Below are 15,939 nucleotides of genomic sequence, written 5' to 3'. Positions count from 1 at the left end.
ATAATTACTGCAAAATGAGCTCCCATTTCTCAAGTCCTTTGTGGTGCCAGGACTGCGGTGCCACCATCCCAGCAAGAGGCTGGCCAAAGTCCCTGGCAGGACCGGCAGCATCGGGCCTGTTATACCACCTCCATGTGACCACCAACATGCCTATCCCCCTATCCTGCCCTTGGACCCAGTTGCTGTGGCATAGAGCAGGAGAGTTATTGGATAGTTCCAGGTTCAAATCCTGCTCTGCCACTTGCCTACTTAACCTCTCCCAGCCTTGTCATCCTCATCTGTTAAATGTCGATAATTACCATTCTGGGATCATGAAACATCCCCTGGAGCCCCTTTGCCTGCCGTCAGAGGCAGCATTACCAGCATTACTTCCCCACTGCTACCTGTACCCAAGCTGAGCAAAAACACCATCTTCCAGGCACCACCCTTCTCATGGTCACCTGCAACAGGTAGAGAGAAAAGGCCTCTGTATCAGGCCAAGAATGCCTGCATGGTTAAAGCTGTCCTCCAGCCATCCTGGGCCCCCTTTCTCACCCACCACCTTGAATTAAGATGGTCCAAAGCAGCCCACCACCCTCCAGCTCCCTCCTCAGCTCAGACCTCACCATCCCACTGCTTCCTTACCCTCTCCTCCAGGGGCCTGCAAATGCTGTGCGCCCACCCTGGTCAGCCCCTTCCCAGGATCCCTAGCCCATCTGGAAGCCCCACTCTCTACCCAGGGACACTCCCCACATTCCCCTCTCCCTCACAGATAGCCAAATGCTGCCTTGTAAGCTCCATCTCCTAAATCTCTCCCATTCAGCCCCCTGCTTCCCACCTCCACCACCCTGTCTCTTTCCTGGCCATGGGCTACCACCTCCACCCTGATGCCGTCCATTCCTGCCCACTCATCCACACTTCACAGGTATCTCCCCTCTTTGCACATCTGACTCTGCCTCTCCTCTACCCAGACCCTTTATGACTCCCCAGTAGGCCTGGGATAGAGTCTCAGGCCCTCCCCCAAGAGCTCCAGCCCCATAAACGCTCTGGGCTTTCTCCTCCGAGCTTGCATATCTGCTCTCTGTCAGCTTCAAATGTGTTATTCTCCTCTCTCTTCCTTGGGATTTAATTACTTCACCAGATGAGGTTAAGCTCCCCCTTTTCTCTGCCCCCACAGCCCCTGCCCTGCCGTCTCCATAACACCTGCTCAGTACACATGTCCCTCCCAACATACTGTGCTTGATGCACCATCGTCGCCTCCCCAATGCCTGGAACAGAACTTGAAATAGCACAGGCACTCAAGGGGTATTTGTTGCAAGGATGAATGAATTTATTAGTCATTGCATGGATGGATTGTCATGTAGGTGGCTTTGGTAGCTGGGTGGGGATGAGGCAAGATACTACATAAGCTGTAGCCAGTACCTGCCCATGGCAGCAGGTGGCTGGAGGGAGAAGGCCATGTCACTTCCAGCAGACTGAGTGCTGTTTTTAATGGCCTGGCAGTAAGGTGCGTACATGGCAGAGGCCTGCAGAGGAGGTAATGCCAAGAGGGCAGCCCTGCCCACCTCTAATTATTGCTTGAGTCTTCCTGGCAATGCCAACCGCCTGCCCCAGAGAGCTCAGTCTCGTCTGTCACAGTGTGAACTCAGGGTGGGGCTGCTGCCACTGCCAGTGGGGAAGAAGTCAAGAGGAGGTTCCCAGGGACCTTTGGATCTTGGAAAGCGGAGGAAGCCCCAGGCTTGGAACATGCTCAGCTCCTGTCCTTCCTGTTCCCAGGGCAGCTGAGGGGTGTTCCCTGACTCAAGGATCCTATCAAGAAGCCTGTAGGGTAGCCGAGGAGCAAGCCAGCTGACGGGGGCACCACAGCACCCCCAGGCAGAGAGCCTCAGATGGTTTGGTATCTGCTGATGAGGAAGCCCTTGGGAAGATGATGCCTCGGTGGCTGGCCGGGCAGCTGGGCTGCTCAGGCCCGGAAGGAGGCCTTGACCAAACGGCCCATCAGTGGCTGTGGTGGCCGGAAGTTGTTCACCATGTGGATCCTCTCATCATCCTCTGAGGTGAAAAGCAGGCTCCGAAACTTCTCCATCTTGAGGAGGCAGAAGAGAAACTCAGGGCGGGACGGGGTGCTATGGTTCCCTCTGATCCCAGACCCATCATCTGGTATACCCTACCCAGTCACCTCTGCCCCTTCCTCTTCTTGTCCCCAGCCCCCTCTACTCATTCTCTCCTGGGACCCCAACCTGTTTTTTACTCACTAAAGGGCGCCTGAATCTGGACCCTGCTCCACTTAGTTCCAGTTCCAATCCCATCTAGCTAAGAGGTCAGAAAATGCAGCATTGAGATTCTAACACAGCAGGCATGGTCCCAGGATCCAGGGATCTCCCCTCCCAGCCTGTGCCTGGGTCCTCATGACTGTCAATCAAGGTAACTCCCATCTAAGAATCTAAACGTTTATTCACAGAAGATGGGAGCCTCAGTGGTGGGACCACAGGCTGTGGGTTGCTGGTTGGGAAAGTCACACTGCCCGGGGTGGACCCTGACTGCCGTATCCCCCCACCCGATGCTCTACCTGGAGGACTCACCTGCCTTTCAGAGATGCTGATGGGCTCTCGGAGCACAATCCAGGTGACGCTTTCACTTAGTGGGGGAGTTGTCAGGGAGCCTGGGTAGGTCCAGTAGTGCCGGCTGGCAGGCAGCAGACACTTGGCATTGAAGCAGGTGAACTGGGCCTTGGTGCCCTGCAGCAGGGTAGGGAACCCAGGAACCAGCATGGACCTCCTGCCAGGACCAGACCAGCAGCTCCCCCACCGCCCCGCCACCGCCCCATTTCTGTCAGAGGATCTAGGCTTCTCCTTGGCTCATTGATGCAAACTGGGGGCAAATGTCTGTGATCCCAGATGCCATCTCCCAGCCGGGGCCAGGCCCCATCCACCCATGTGTGCATATGTAAAAGCTACAGCTCCAGGAGCTCTTTGGCCACCAAGGCTTCTCCCTTGCCTTCAGTGGCCCTTAGTGGTGCTGCCTGCCAGACAACCATTAACAAACGTGTCAAGTATCTTATCAATCCTATAACCAGACAAGGCCACCGAGTCTGCACGCTGGGCACTCCAGGGGGCCATGGACTCTGGTGAAGAGGAGTCAGGTGCAGGATACCGCAGGTGCTGCCCTGCGCCCTTCATCTCAGTGAGGGTTTGCTGCCAGAATGGAAGAGTTCATATGTCCACTCCATCCCGTAGCCTCTTCCCTCCTCCCTCCAGGCTGCTGTGGGTCAGGGGCACGGACCCTGGTCTCACCTTAAACCGAACCATGTAGAGCGCATCTGTCAGGCGGTTCATGCTGGGGTGCTCATCCCCCATCTGTCAGGGAGAGGGTAGCGTGAGCCCAGTACCACTGTGTTCTGGAACCAGGGGCAGTACCAAACCTCCCGTGCCCCTCCTGGTCCTGGGTAAAGCCCCCTCACCTCTAAGAAGACACCAACCACAGCCAGGCCATCAGGTGCTGAGGCCGCCTCCCCAAAGGTGCTGTACTTCCTGGCGTTCCAATGAACCAGGTGCAGCTACAGATTTAACAATAGGCCAGACCAGGGCTCAGCACCTCCCAGGGGCCACAGGAGCTCAGAGCCAGGCTTCCCTCACTCCCAGCAGACTCCGGGCCCCTCTGCAGGAGGTACGGGCTGTCAGACCTCCCAGGCCTAGTATCCCAAGCGGCCACCAGGAGCCCTCAAATGGCACACATTACATCCACCTGCTCTGGGCCCAACCCTTTCCTGAGCCCCAGGGAACCAAAGAAGAATCTGGTTCAGGCCCTGCCTGCCATGAACTATGAAATAGCTAATGGCCATCCAGTGTGGCACTCCCTGAGGATGGCACTACACGAAGTCCAAAGAATAATTAGAAGGCTATCAAATGGAACCCTGGGGGAAAGGAACTCCGGGTGGAATACCTGAAAGTATGAAAGAGCCCGGTGTGGGCAGCAGGGGATTCACCACCTGTGGGGTGGGAGCATGGGGAGAGGTTGGGGGATGATGAGGCCCTGCAAGGCCAGTTCATGCAGAGCCTTGAATGCTAAGCTCAGTCCTTGAAGGCTTGTTAGCATGGGGCTGGATTTGGCCCTCAGAAAATTGCTCTGGACACCAGGACAGCAGTGGGCAAAGTTCAGGAGGAAGACTCTACGCTGGGGGTCGGTGGAGGATGTCTCTCCCAAAGGCCCCTGGGTACTCCTCCTCACTCACTCCAGAGCCCCACACCAGGCAGCCACCAAACCCCTGACTATCCATTCCCCCACTCCGTCCCCAGGCAGTACAGGTATTCCCATGGGGGAGGGCCCTTACCTCGCAGGGGAATGACTTGCCATCCACCGTGTGCTCTGAGCCCACATTGTGCATCTTGCCCCAGTGGAAGTGGAACTGCTTGAGCCGGTAGGGCCCGTCCAGGGGGCCCCCAGTCACCACTGCGGGTAGAAGTGGGGCTTATAGCAATCGGTGTGAGAGAGCCCAGACTGCCACAGCAGTGCCAGGATCAGGGCAGTGCCCAGGATGGGGGATACATTTTTCATTTGAAAAATTGGTTGGGCTAATTGGTCTTGGGTCAGTCCCCACTCAGTTCTTTGGACCCTTAGCTGGGCCAGGGCAGAAATCCTGGCAGTCTGTGGGTGGCAGAGAGTCTGGTACTGACAGAACACATCGCTCCCCCCTCCCCCCCAACTCCTACCCAATTTTGCAGGGAAGCTGGAACCTTGCCTCTAAGCAACCCATTATCACTGACAATAGGCCTCCCCTGTCTGGAGCTCTGACTCAGGGTGTAGTCAGGAGGATTATATTGTTTAGCCCTCATAGTAGCTCATGAGGGACAGAATCTATTACCTCTATTTTATAAAGGAGGAAACCAAAGTACATAGAGGGCAAGGCAATTGCCCAAGGTCACACAGCAAGGCACTGAGCTGGGACAGAAGCCTGCATTTCCTTTTGTTTGTCCAGAGCCCAAGCCACGAACCACCAGGCCATGCTGCCTCCCCAGGACCTGTGCTGTCCAGAGGCCAGCTCCTGAGGGCTCCCACTCTGGTGGCTAGGTCCAAGTACCTCCAATGCACACCCCCTATCCCGACCTCTTTGGTGGGTCCCACTTGTGACGGTTTTGTGACTTTCCCACCCTGATATCTGGTGAACTGGGGCCAAGCATAAGGCCTTCTGGGACTGATTGAATTTCTAGCTGAAAGGGATCTGGCAGTGGAAGGAGCCCCTGCCAGGCCTGAATGTGAGCCCCTGGATCAGGTGACGGCCCTGGGCTCAGAGTTCCACTAGGCCTCTTCAGGATGGGTGACCAGGGCAGGGCCTTGCCCCCTGTGGGCCCCTTGAGGAGGAGGAGGGGGAGGAGGAGGAAGACAGGACAGTCCAGAGGCCTAACCCTCCTTGCTGTCTGTCCTGCAGGCTGAGCTCCTGGATATAGCCTGTGGGGACCCACCCCTCTGAGCATGCCCTACCTGGGACCCCAGAGTATGGTCTCTCAGAGAATGCACTCCTTCCCTAAACCCTTGAGCTTGGCTCCCTTGGCCTTCTCCCTTTGTCCTGACTGTAAAACACACTGCCATTCACTGTGTACTTACTATGTGTTCTGAGCCCATAGGTGTCAACCCCCACAGAGACCTTGAGGGGCAAGGGATACACTGTTATCCCTATTGGACAGATGTGGGACTAAGGCTCAGAAAAGTAGGTATCCTACCCAAGGTCACACAGCTGGTGAATAGCCGAGCTCCCACTATCTGACTCCCAAGCTCACCTTCTTTCCACTGGTTTCCTGGCCCCTCTGGTCTGGGCATTCTGGTAGGGCAGACCTGAAAGTGGGCCCTTGGGTCAGTGGTCCAGATGCATGCGCCCTTGGGCCTCCTACCTCCACCCCATACAGTAGCCTGTCACTGAGCTACTGATCCGAATTGAACTCTCAGTGCCCTCTGAAGGGTTTAGAAGGTACAGCCACACAAAAACGGCTCCTTCATAAACCCTAATCTAGGGTCATCAAGAGCCCCATGTCCCTCCTCAAAGCTCTGGGTGAGAGGCTTTTCTTAGAATTCAGTACCAGGAAAGCTACGTCTCTCTTCTGAGGATCTGCTGGATTCGCTCCTTTCTGCCCCAAGAACTATAACTGATAAAAGGGGTTTCCTTTTTTTCCTAGCCTACCGGGAAACTCGGGGCTAAGCAACTAAAATCACTCCTGTCTGGCTTCCTTCCTCTTTCCCTGCCCTTTGATTTTTTAATTGAACTGTAAGTTCCCTTGAGTGCTTTTACTACGTGTGTAATAAAATGGGGGTGGGTATGGGTGTGGTAGGCAGAGTTCCTGACACTTTCTTACACAAGAAACTCCAGCCAGTTTTCCCTTTGTCCCACCCCACACCTCACACCTCACACCTCACAGGCCTGGTCATAAAGACACAACTGCTTCACTGAGAAGTATTCCTGAGGCCGCTGCCTAGGAATTTATCACAATAGAACCTGGACTTAAATCCCAGGGCAAAGAGACCTTGGAAAGGGTGCCACACGTCCCTGCTGGCGGATCTCTGGCTCAAGGTCGTTGCAATCATGTGGTTGTATGTGGGCTGGAAAGACCTTTGGAGTCAGACCTGGCTGGTTTGGGCTCCCTGAGTCTCTGATTGCCCATCTTAGGGGTGGGTTCTTGAGAGGAATAAAAGAGCTGCTTGTGACCTTAGCAAGGGGCCTGGCACACAGAACATTTTAGCGCCCTTCTTTCTCTGCTTGGCTTGGCCAGATCACACAGAGAGGAGGGTTTGGCCTTAGGCCACACAGCAGGTCAGTGATGGGGCAGGGAGTGAAGTGAAAACAAACCCAACCTAAAGCACTAAATAGAAGGGAAGGAGAGAAGTAGCATTTCTTGAGCTTCGGAGCATCTGTTATATGCCAGCACTACAAACATCACTTCAGCTTTTCAGTTTTTCTCTCTATGATCCTAGGGAGGAAAAGAAGGTCTTATTGCTCCCGTTTCATGCCCAAGGAGACCGAGGCTCAGGCCGTGGCTTCACATTGGTGAGAGGTGAAGTCTTCTTTCCCCGCCACAGCATGCTGCCCCTCCTGAGCCTGCCCAAAACAGGGTGAGGACCCCAGGTGGAGGGGCACCAGGGTCTGCAGGGGCCACTTACCAGATCGATCATCACTGTCAATGAAGTCCACCTGGACAGAGTGGCCACTATTGGCAATGCTGATGGATGTGCAGGCCTCATAGGAAAGCTCCAGTGGCTTCAGGCTGGGCGAGTACACAGCCTGGCTGGATACAATATTGATTGGTGATTGGCGGTATCCCTGGGCAATGGGGTACAGCTTGTGCCACTGTGAGGGGCCTGTAGATGGGGAGAGGGCAAGGACTCAGGCTATCCCAGATCTCTGGGCCTCAGGCTGAAGGCATCTGTGGGGGATGGTCTCCCCAGTATCCTTTCAGACCTCTGCCCCTGCTTTGGAGCTGTGCGGTCTGGAGCTCCAATCACAGATCTTCCACTGGCCCTCCACTTCCTTGTCTTCGAAATGACCTCTCGGAAACTCACCACCCAGAGCTGATAGGAGGTCTCTCAGGCATCTGAAGCCCCTGCCCTGACCATATCAGGCATCGGACCTCTTCCTGTACCTTGGACAGGTTTGTGTTGTTGTTTGTGATAAGAATAACAAAAATTCCCATCATCCTGGCTTTGTCTCTGTGATATGCGTTTGTTCCTCACAATCGCCTTGTGAGGTAGAAACCAGTGTGGTCCTCATTTCACAGGTGAGGGAACTGAGGGCCATTCAGGCATGTGCGCGTATACACTCGGGCACTTATATAAACGTAGCACATGTGTGAACTGCCCCCAGCCGTCCTCCCCAGGCATGTGCCTACAGATCCATAGAGATGATCATGTGTGCACACAGGCGCACAGTGATCAGAGCTCACTGGATGTGAGTGGCTAGGCCCAGTAACACTCACGTGTACAAACACATACACATACACAAACACACCCTGTCAACTATATCTGACATACGCGTATGCACCCTCACACAGGGACCCCCTGTTGCAAACCTAGATCTGCACTAAGAGACTACAGCAAAACACATGCAGGTACACACACATATACACACACCTGCGTGTACACCCACGGGCACCTACCACCTGCCTCCCAGAGGCCCCATCCTCGGATGAGAGGCTCAGCATCTCCCTGGGAAACATCCTGAGGTGCAGCCTATTTTTAGAGCTATTGCCGGCTGGTGCTTCTCCCTGTTTTTTGGCTTCTTAAGTTTTCCTGAGAAAATAACAGCAGGTGCCAACAGAGCTGTGTCCCCAGTGGATGACTCAGAATCGTGTCCCAGACTCATGGGGTTATTTTTGAAGTCTTGTGAGTATGCCGCCTGCTGGCACCTCTATCCTTTGCCCTTCTCCCCCTCAGCGCCCCTAGACTGGACTGCCCAGGTCTGGCTGGCCATGGGGTAGGCTTATAGGATACTGGGTGCTCAGAGCTGGTGGGCAGGACTAGCAAGGAGGCTGAAGTTAGGGGACTCTGAATCTGGGGAGGTCCCCAGGAGCAGGCTTGGAGCAGGTGCCGGTGGGAAGACAATCCTCTCTGGGTTGTCAACCTGCCCCTTTTCTGCCTTTCTCTCCATCTCTCGTGGTCTCTGTTGCCTTTTTCTGGATGCCTCTTTCTAGCTTTTGCATGCCTAGGTCTGGAGTTTGCCCCTCCAGAAGATGCTCCTGTGCCCTTGGGGTCCCTGAGGGAGGCAGATATGCCATAGCATCTCTCTAACTCCCTCTGGCCCATTGCAACCTCCCAACCCCCAGACTGCAGCCCAGCACCCCCTCCCCCTCCCCCACCAGAGTGACTGCCTCTCCCGGGAGAAGTGGGGATGGGGCGTGTTCCTCCCACTAGCACTCCTCCTTCTCTCCACCCTCACCTGCCCTGCATGGGTCTACTGGTAGCCTGGATCTTGGGTCTCATTGCTCGCCTCAGGGAAAGGGGGAAACCTTTACCCCAGACAATCGTACCAGCTTGGTAAGAAACACCCCAAGAGGGGATGGACCTGCCCCAGACCGGCTTCCAAGCACTCTGGCTTTCACCTTCCGACCCTTCTCCCCCCTTCTGCATCCTAAGGGAACTGAGAGCGGAACTGAGGAGCTACTTTCCGGGTCAGATCAGGAGGATGGTATGGGCCACGTCTCACACTAGGACGTGTTCAGACGCCCTGCTCCAAGTAGACACCCAGACACATGCGTGCGCACGCAAATGCGCCCATCCCCTCACGTACCCGCCAACAGGTAAGCGTAAACAGCCCCCGCAGGGATACACTGTCCTGGGGACACTGAGTCCCTGCCAAAGCCGAGCCGGACTCCCGGGATGTTCCTGCACACACGACGTGCACGCTCCTCATCCCGCTCCCCGCACCCACGCGCAGCGCTCTTTCCCAACCGCCCCCGCTGCTCTAGGCCACTTCTGCCCACAGGGCCCACGAGAGATGGGTGAGTGCGTGTGTGTGGGGCGGGCAGCGGGGGCCCGAGTTCGTGTGAGTCCGGCGGTCGGAGGCTGCGCGGAGGAGGCGGCACAGCGCAGCCGGCTGCTGAGCGGGTTGGGGCGCAGCGCAGACTTTGCGCCAGGCGCAGGGGAGCCCGGGCTCGGGCCGGGAAGGTGGGCCAGGTTCTAGGGGCTGGATGGGAGGCGGGGTCCGGATCTGGCCAGGAGAGTGGGGACTTGCGGGTCTGCGAAACCCTGCCGGGCGCGAGTCTCAGAGGATCCCAGCCGGCCAAGATCTGTGCCTACCGTCTTTCTGGCCGTAGCCCCAGCCGTGGTGGCCGGTCATGCCGCTGCTGTCCCCGCGGCCGTGTATCTGTCGACTGGGCTCAGTTCCGCTGGCTCAGGCTGCAGCTCGGGGCCCCGCTCGCTGCTGCGGAGCAGCCTCTTAGAGCAGTGACGGGAGGAGCGGTTCCCGGGAGACCCGCCCCCCCCTCCTCCCCGGCAAGACGAGGGAGGCCGGCCAGGCACCGCCCCCGCCCGCCCGCCAGTTGAGCCCCAAGTGGAGATGTAGGGCCAGAGGGAAGTGAACCTCTCCCCCAACTCCACTCTTATCTTCGCTGGATGACTCTCCCTCCTTTCCTCTAGCACGTGTACAGACTCTGGGACACGAGAGACCGCTCACGCTGAGGGCTCCACATTCCTTCCCCTCCCCAGGCTTGTCCCTGATCAGTAAACCCTACCACCGAGAACGTGGGTTTTGGGCCCCGAGTCCTCCGGAATTGGAAAGTCCCCTTTAAATTCAAATTACACTGGCCATTGTGTTGAGAACTGGAGCTCCTCCTGTTTGCCAGACATGGTGGCAGGCTCTGGGCCGAGGGTTGGGTCCTTCTTGTCCTCTAAACCTCTCGGTTTCCCTGTAACATTGGGGGGCAGGTCCTTCCATTAGCACTCTTTCAGAGTAGGGGACTGAGGCCTGGAGAGGTGAAGTGACCTGCCGGAGGTCAGCCAGCCAGCTAGTGCAGAATTCACTCCCAGTTTGTCTCACTCCAGCCTCTGTGCTCTTGACCACTTCCCCTGGGGCTGGAGGCAGGTGGTTCCTGTGGGTGCAGGGGTCTGGGAGCCTTGGGGGAGGGCAAGGGCAGGACTAGCAGTCCAAACCCCTGGCCCAGGGAGAGCCAGAGCCTTAAAGGGGCAGAGGGAAGTTTTGGCACTAACTGGTGGTGTGAAGACAGGCCCATAGACCCCAGCGGGCTAACCCCTGGAACCAGGTCTGAGGCCCTGCCTCCAACTGCCTCATTTCTCTTCATTGCTTCCTCCCTCTGTCCCAGACTCTTTGCCTGTCTCTGTGAAGCCCCCTGTCCTTCCTTTCCTTGTTTACCCATGACTTTTGGGATCCCTGCTAGGAGCTCAGACTCCTCACCCTGCACTCCACTTCATTGCTGGCCTCAGCCCAACATTTTTGCATCCTCTAGCCCTGGTTCTTGCTGTGCCCTCCCCCTGGTACATCCTTTGTCTTCCACCCACTGGCTCTGGCCAGCTTAATCTGATTCATCTTAGGATGTGGCTTTGTGCCAAGGCTAGGCTAGTCTCTGGCTAGGCCTCGGCAGGCGCTCCTGGCAAGACAAACAGATGGGTAGATGGAAGGACAGGAAATGATCCCACAAAGGGACCTGTACCCAGCAGGAGATAAAGGGGCATTTGTGGAATGTCTGCTGGTCTGACCTTCACCAGAGGAGACTGTTTCAGATCCTGCTCTTAGCCGATCTTGTGCAGGATTCTGCCAGTCTGTCTTCCTGACTCCCTTACCTCCCCGTGGCTGTCTTAGTCAGATTCCCTCCCCTAGCCCTTGAACCCCCGTTCCCCAGGAAGAGTGGTAGAGATTAACTGATAACTTTCAAGGTCAGCCCGTGATTTCTAAGCCCTGCCTTGATGCTCCTCTCTGACCCAGAAGCTAAAAGGGGCCCTTAGGATAAGTTTGACCCTAGGGCATGGACAGGGTGGCCCCAAGACCAGCAAGTGACACAGAATGAAACATTGTCAAGGCCCCAGGTGTCAAAGCCAGAAGTGTCATCTTCAGACCGGAAGACAAAGGTTTGCTTCCATGGGGCCTGCAGCCTCTATTCATCTTGAAGAGGAGCCTCCCACTTTCTCCTGGGGTAGTTGCAACACCCTCGGGGGCTCGGGGATGGGCCCAAATGTGTCCACTTCATTGACCCACTTGTGCCTCACAGTGACCCAGGCCTTTTCTGTATTTATTTATAATATTAAAAAATAGAATTGGAATTATTTGTATAATTTTGTATCCAGTTTAATCTGCACAGCAACCCGGGAGGGATTTTTCACCCCATTTTACAGATGAGGAAAGCAAGGCTCAGAAAAGTTCAGTTGTGGTGCACAGTGACAAAGCAAGGATGAAAACCCAGGGCTGCTGAGTCCCTTATTCAACGTGTCTAAAATCATGGGGAGGCAGAGGAAGCAGATTTTAAATTTGATTGTCATTTCCACATATATGCTTTGCATATATATGCAAGGCTCTGGGAGGAGTTAAGAGAAGCTAGGGAGTCTCTTTGCCTCTAAGGAGGAGACTGGAGACCAGAAGGGTGTCTCTATACTGCCTACTCCTTTCGGAAAAATTAAAGTATGTGCAGTTGACTCTTGAACAATGTAGCTTGTTGTGAACTGCGCAGGTCCATTTATATGAGGGTTTTTTCCTAATAAATACAGTACTATACTGTAAATGCATTTTCTCTTCCTTATGATTTTGTTAGTAATATTTTCTTTTCTCTAACTTAATTGTAAGACTACAGTATGTAATACATATAACATACAAAATATATGTTAATAGATTACGCTATCAGTAAGGCTGTGGTCCACAGTAAGCCATTAGTAGTTCAGTTTTCAGGGAGTCAAATGTTCCACATGCTGCTCTGGCCATTGTGACTCAATTAGTTGGAGTGTCGTCCCACAGCTGTTGGGTTGTGGGTTTGACTCCTGGTTGGGGCACATACATACCTAGTTTGCAGTTTCGATCCCTGGTCCAGGTGCATACAGGAGGCCACCACTCGATGCTTCTCCCTCGCATCAATGTTTCTTTCTCTCCCTTCTTCTCTCCTTTCCTCTCTCTGTGAAAGCAATGAAAAAGTGACCTCAGGTGAGAATTAAAAGAAAGTTATATGTGGAATTTGGATTGCATGGGTGGGGGCTTTTGGCATCCCTAACCAGGGCACTGTTCCAGAGCCAATTGTATTACCTGTCTAACGACCAAATAAAAGTTGATCCGATTCTTTTCTTCCCGCAGCCTGTCTTCAGGAATTTTCTCCCAGTGCCGGGAACGCAGGAAGATGAGAGGAGCCAATGGAGCCTGACCGTCTCAGGTGAAGCCCCAGTTGCACCGGCAGCCCATTCAGGTCAACTTGGAAGAGCTTGTGACCTCATTCAGGCGCCTCCTGTCTCAATTGCGTGCTGTCTTTGAAGCTGAATTGATTTCACTGCTCTGGATTTACTCTTTGGTCTCACTGGCATCAGTGGCTCCTGAATTTCACTGTTTCTGGAGGAGGCGGAGCACAGAGATGTGAGGGTTATGATGAATGGCTGGGGAAGAGGGCAGGAACGGCTTGTGTAACGACATCCCATTCATCAAGCGTCTTTGACCTGAACTCACTTTCGCTCTTGAAGGTACAGTGTCTTTGCTCTGTGAGGTGATGAGGGACTCATTCCCCTACTACCCACTTTATGGGCATCCCTGTGAGCGTTGGTTGAGAAAACAGATGTCCAGTGCTGTACCGACAGACAGAATCATGCCTGCTGTTCGTCGTATATTATGCACAGGACCAACCGGCCAGGCTAGAAGCCCTATGACCTGGAAATTCTAAGATCAGAATGACAGCTCCTTGTGTTTTTTAAAAAAACATTTTTCACTCCAAGTATGTGTGGGGATGTGTGCATGCAGTAGGATGGAATGAGCCTGGGCTGTGGACTCAGACGGGCCTGGGCTTGGCTTCCTGCATCACTGGCTGTGTGACCCGGGGAAAGTTGCTTCATCCCTCTGAGTCTGTGTTCTCATCTGTGAGGTGGGAATAGAGAGTCTAAGGGCCAATAGGATAATATGGTCAGATAAGGTGATGCCTTGAGATGCCTGGTAGCAGGGATGTACTCCTCAGATCCTAAGACCTCTGTTCGTTCCCTTTTCCTTACCTTGTGGGGCACATTCAAAACCTCAGATATACCTTTTCCAATTATAGTAGTGGCAGCTCTTCATTGCAGAAAGTTTGGAAGAATCAGAAAAGCCTATAAAAGAGAATGTAAACTACTGGTCATGTGACTCAAGAATCAGCACTGCTCATGTTTTAGTGATCATCCTGCCCAGCTTTTTTGATATGTATTTGTATCACTTAAAAAACAATCAGAATAACGTGTGTAACTTTATGACCAGTTTCCCCTCACCCCCCATCATTAGGTTAGCATTTTCCTGTTTGGTTAGCCTTGGAGAACTTGACACAATGCCTTTCGTGTTTGGGTTATTTCCAGTTTCCACTATTGTAAATAGCTCTGCAGTGAACATCCATATTTATACAGCTTTGTGTGTGTCTGATGATTTCCTTGGGATAAACTGCTAGAAGTGGAAATACCATATCAGATGATATGCAGATTGCCAGTAAGGCATTTAAAAATGCAGAAAGCATGGTCAAAGTAGTTTCAGAAATGTATTCTTTCATTCAACGCACATTTGCTGAAGATTTATTAGATGCCAAATGCTGGGCCAGGCATGGGTGATACAGCTGTGATCATCACAGACCCACAGCTGTCTCAGGGGAGGAGTGGGGAGAGAGGCAAATGACTGGCCAATGTGCACCAGGGTGAGAAGGGCTGGGATGGGCAAGGGCAGGCAGGGAGGGCTAGTTGCCAAGGCCCGAGAGAGTGTCCTGGGTTGTGACTGACTCTTCCTGGTTGTTTTCCCATGGATTATAAACTCTTCCAGCCCTGGCTGGTGCAGCTCAGTGGATTGAGTATGGGCTGCAAACTAAAGGGTCACCAGTTTGATTCCCAGTCAGGGCACAAGCCTGGGTTGTGGGCCAGGTCTCTACTATGGGGTGCACGAGAGGCAACCACACATTGATAATTCTCTCATTCTCCTTCTCTAATCTTTAAAAGAAAAGAAAAGAAACTCTTCCAGGGCAGAGGTAGCCCCAAACTTCTTGGGAGCTTGGTCTCCACTAGCTGGGACCAACAATGATAGGTAGCAAAACAGACAAGAGCTGGGTCTGGCCTAATCTGTTGGAGTGTTTATTTCTAATCCCCATACCACCTCTTCATAGATGTGAGACTTTGGAATTTTATTCACCTCTCCAAACCTCTGTTCTCTTGCCTGTGAACTAGGGTGAACACAGATTGAAGTGATGCATCTGAAGGGGCTTCCTGGCATGTCAGTACTCAGAAATGTGGTTGTGGGATTCAGTTTTCCCATCTGTTCAGTGTGAGACCGGCCTGGATCAGAGGTTCTTAGTCTTGAGAGTGTGCATCAGAATTTCTGATTCAGCAGGTCTGGGACGGGGTCTGAGAATCTGCATTTCTAACAAGTTCCCAAGTGATGTGGATACTGCTGGTCCAGGACCACACTTTGGAAGCCATTGGTATCTGATTCATTGTTCTCCACAATAGGAAAAACTCACTCATGGGTCCTGAGTTCCCAGATGACAAAGCTTGTGTCTGATCAATTCCCACAGCTCTAACACAGGCACTTTTACATGCTATTATGGGTTGAATTGTATCCTTCAAAAATTGTTGAAGTCCTAATCTCCAGTTTGTAAATGTGGTCTCATTTAGAAATAGGGTGTTTGGAGATGTAATCAAGTTAAGATGAGGTTACTAGGGTGAGCCCTTATCCAATGTGACTGACATTCTTATAAGAAGAAAAGGGCAGCTGTGGCTGTTGGCTCAGTTAGTTGCAGTGTTGTTCCATACACCAAAAAACTACAGGTTCGATTTCTGTTTAGGGCATATACCTAGGTTGCAGGTTTGATCCTTAGTTGGGGAGCCTACAGAAGGGGACCAATGGATGTTTCTCTCTCTCTCTCTTTCCCCCTTTTTCTCTCTCTAAAATCAATTTAAAAAACAAAACAAAGTAGCCTTGACTGGTGTAGCTCAGTGGGTTGGGCATCACCCCACAAACCAAAAGGTTTGTGGCGGTTTGCATTCCCTCTCGGGGGTGCATGCTTAGGTTATGGGATTGGTCCCCGGTTGGGGGCGTGTGAGAGGCAGCCGATTCATTGGTCTTTCTCTTGATGGTTCTTTCTCTCTCTCTGTTCCTCCCTTCCCCTCTCTCTAAAAATAAATAAATAAATAAAATCTTTAAAAAATTAAAATGAAAATTAAAAAGATACCTTCAAGTGAGGATTAAAAAAAGAGAGAGAGAGAAGAGCACATAGAAACACGAGGAGAGAATGCTGGGTGACCCTGGAGGCAGCAGTTGAAGTGCTGCATGCAGCTGTA

The 15,939-nt window shown here is 53.2% G+C and overlaps 1 protein-coding gene across 1 annotated transcript; it reads right to left on the bottom strand.

Annotated features, from left to right (window-relative positions):
* Positions 1-1,285: 1,285 nt before the first annotated feature.
* On the bottom strand, positions 1,286-9,933 carry CA7 (carbonic anhydrase 7). Its single transcript, XM_028501849.2, has 7 exons — positions 9,757-9,933; positions 7,126-7,323; positions 4,310-4,428; positions 3,440-3,535; positions 3,273-3,335; positions 2,562-2,717; positions 1,286-2,065 (listed from the first exon to the last, which is right to left on the bottom strand). Exons 1-7 carry the CDS (start codon positions 9,794-9,796, stop codon positions 1,943-1,945), a joined length of 795 nt encoding a protein of 264 aa, XP_028357650.1. The 5' UTR covers positions 9,797-9,933; the 3' UTR covers positions 1,286-1,942.
* Between the last annotated feature and the right edge of the window lie 6,006 nt (positions 9,934-15,939).

Source organism: Phyllostomus discolor, chromosome 12 (assembly GCF_004126475.2).
Source record: "Phyllostomus discolor isolate MPI-MPIP mPhyDis1 chromosome 12, mPhyDis1.pri.v3, whole genome shotgun sequence".
Lineage (NCBI taxonomy): Eukaryota > Metazoa > Chordata > Mammalia > Chiroptera > Phyllostomidae > Phyllostomus > Phyllostomus discolor.
The sequence above is the reverse complement of the archived record's forward strand: the minus strand, read 5'-3'. Positions and strand labels throughout refer to the sequence as shown.

Bases quoted from the DNA above. Each gene is read 5' to 3' on its own strand.
- CA7 (XM_028501849.2), bottom strand. From the start codon at position 9,796: ATGACCGGCCACCACGGCTGGGGCTACGGCCAGAAAGACG. The intron at 4,429-7,125 runs GTAAGTGGCCCC...TTCTACCCGCAG, and splicing joins TGACAGTGATGATCGATCTG to TGGTGACTGGGGGCCCCCTG. The intron at 3,536-4,309 runs GTAAGGGCCCTC...TTAAATCTGTAG, and splicing joins GCAAGTCATTCCCCTGCGAG to CTGCACCTGGTTCATTGGAA.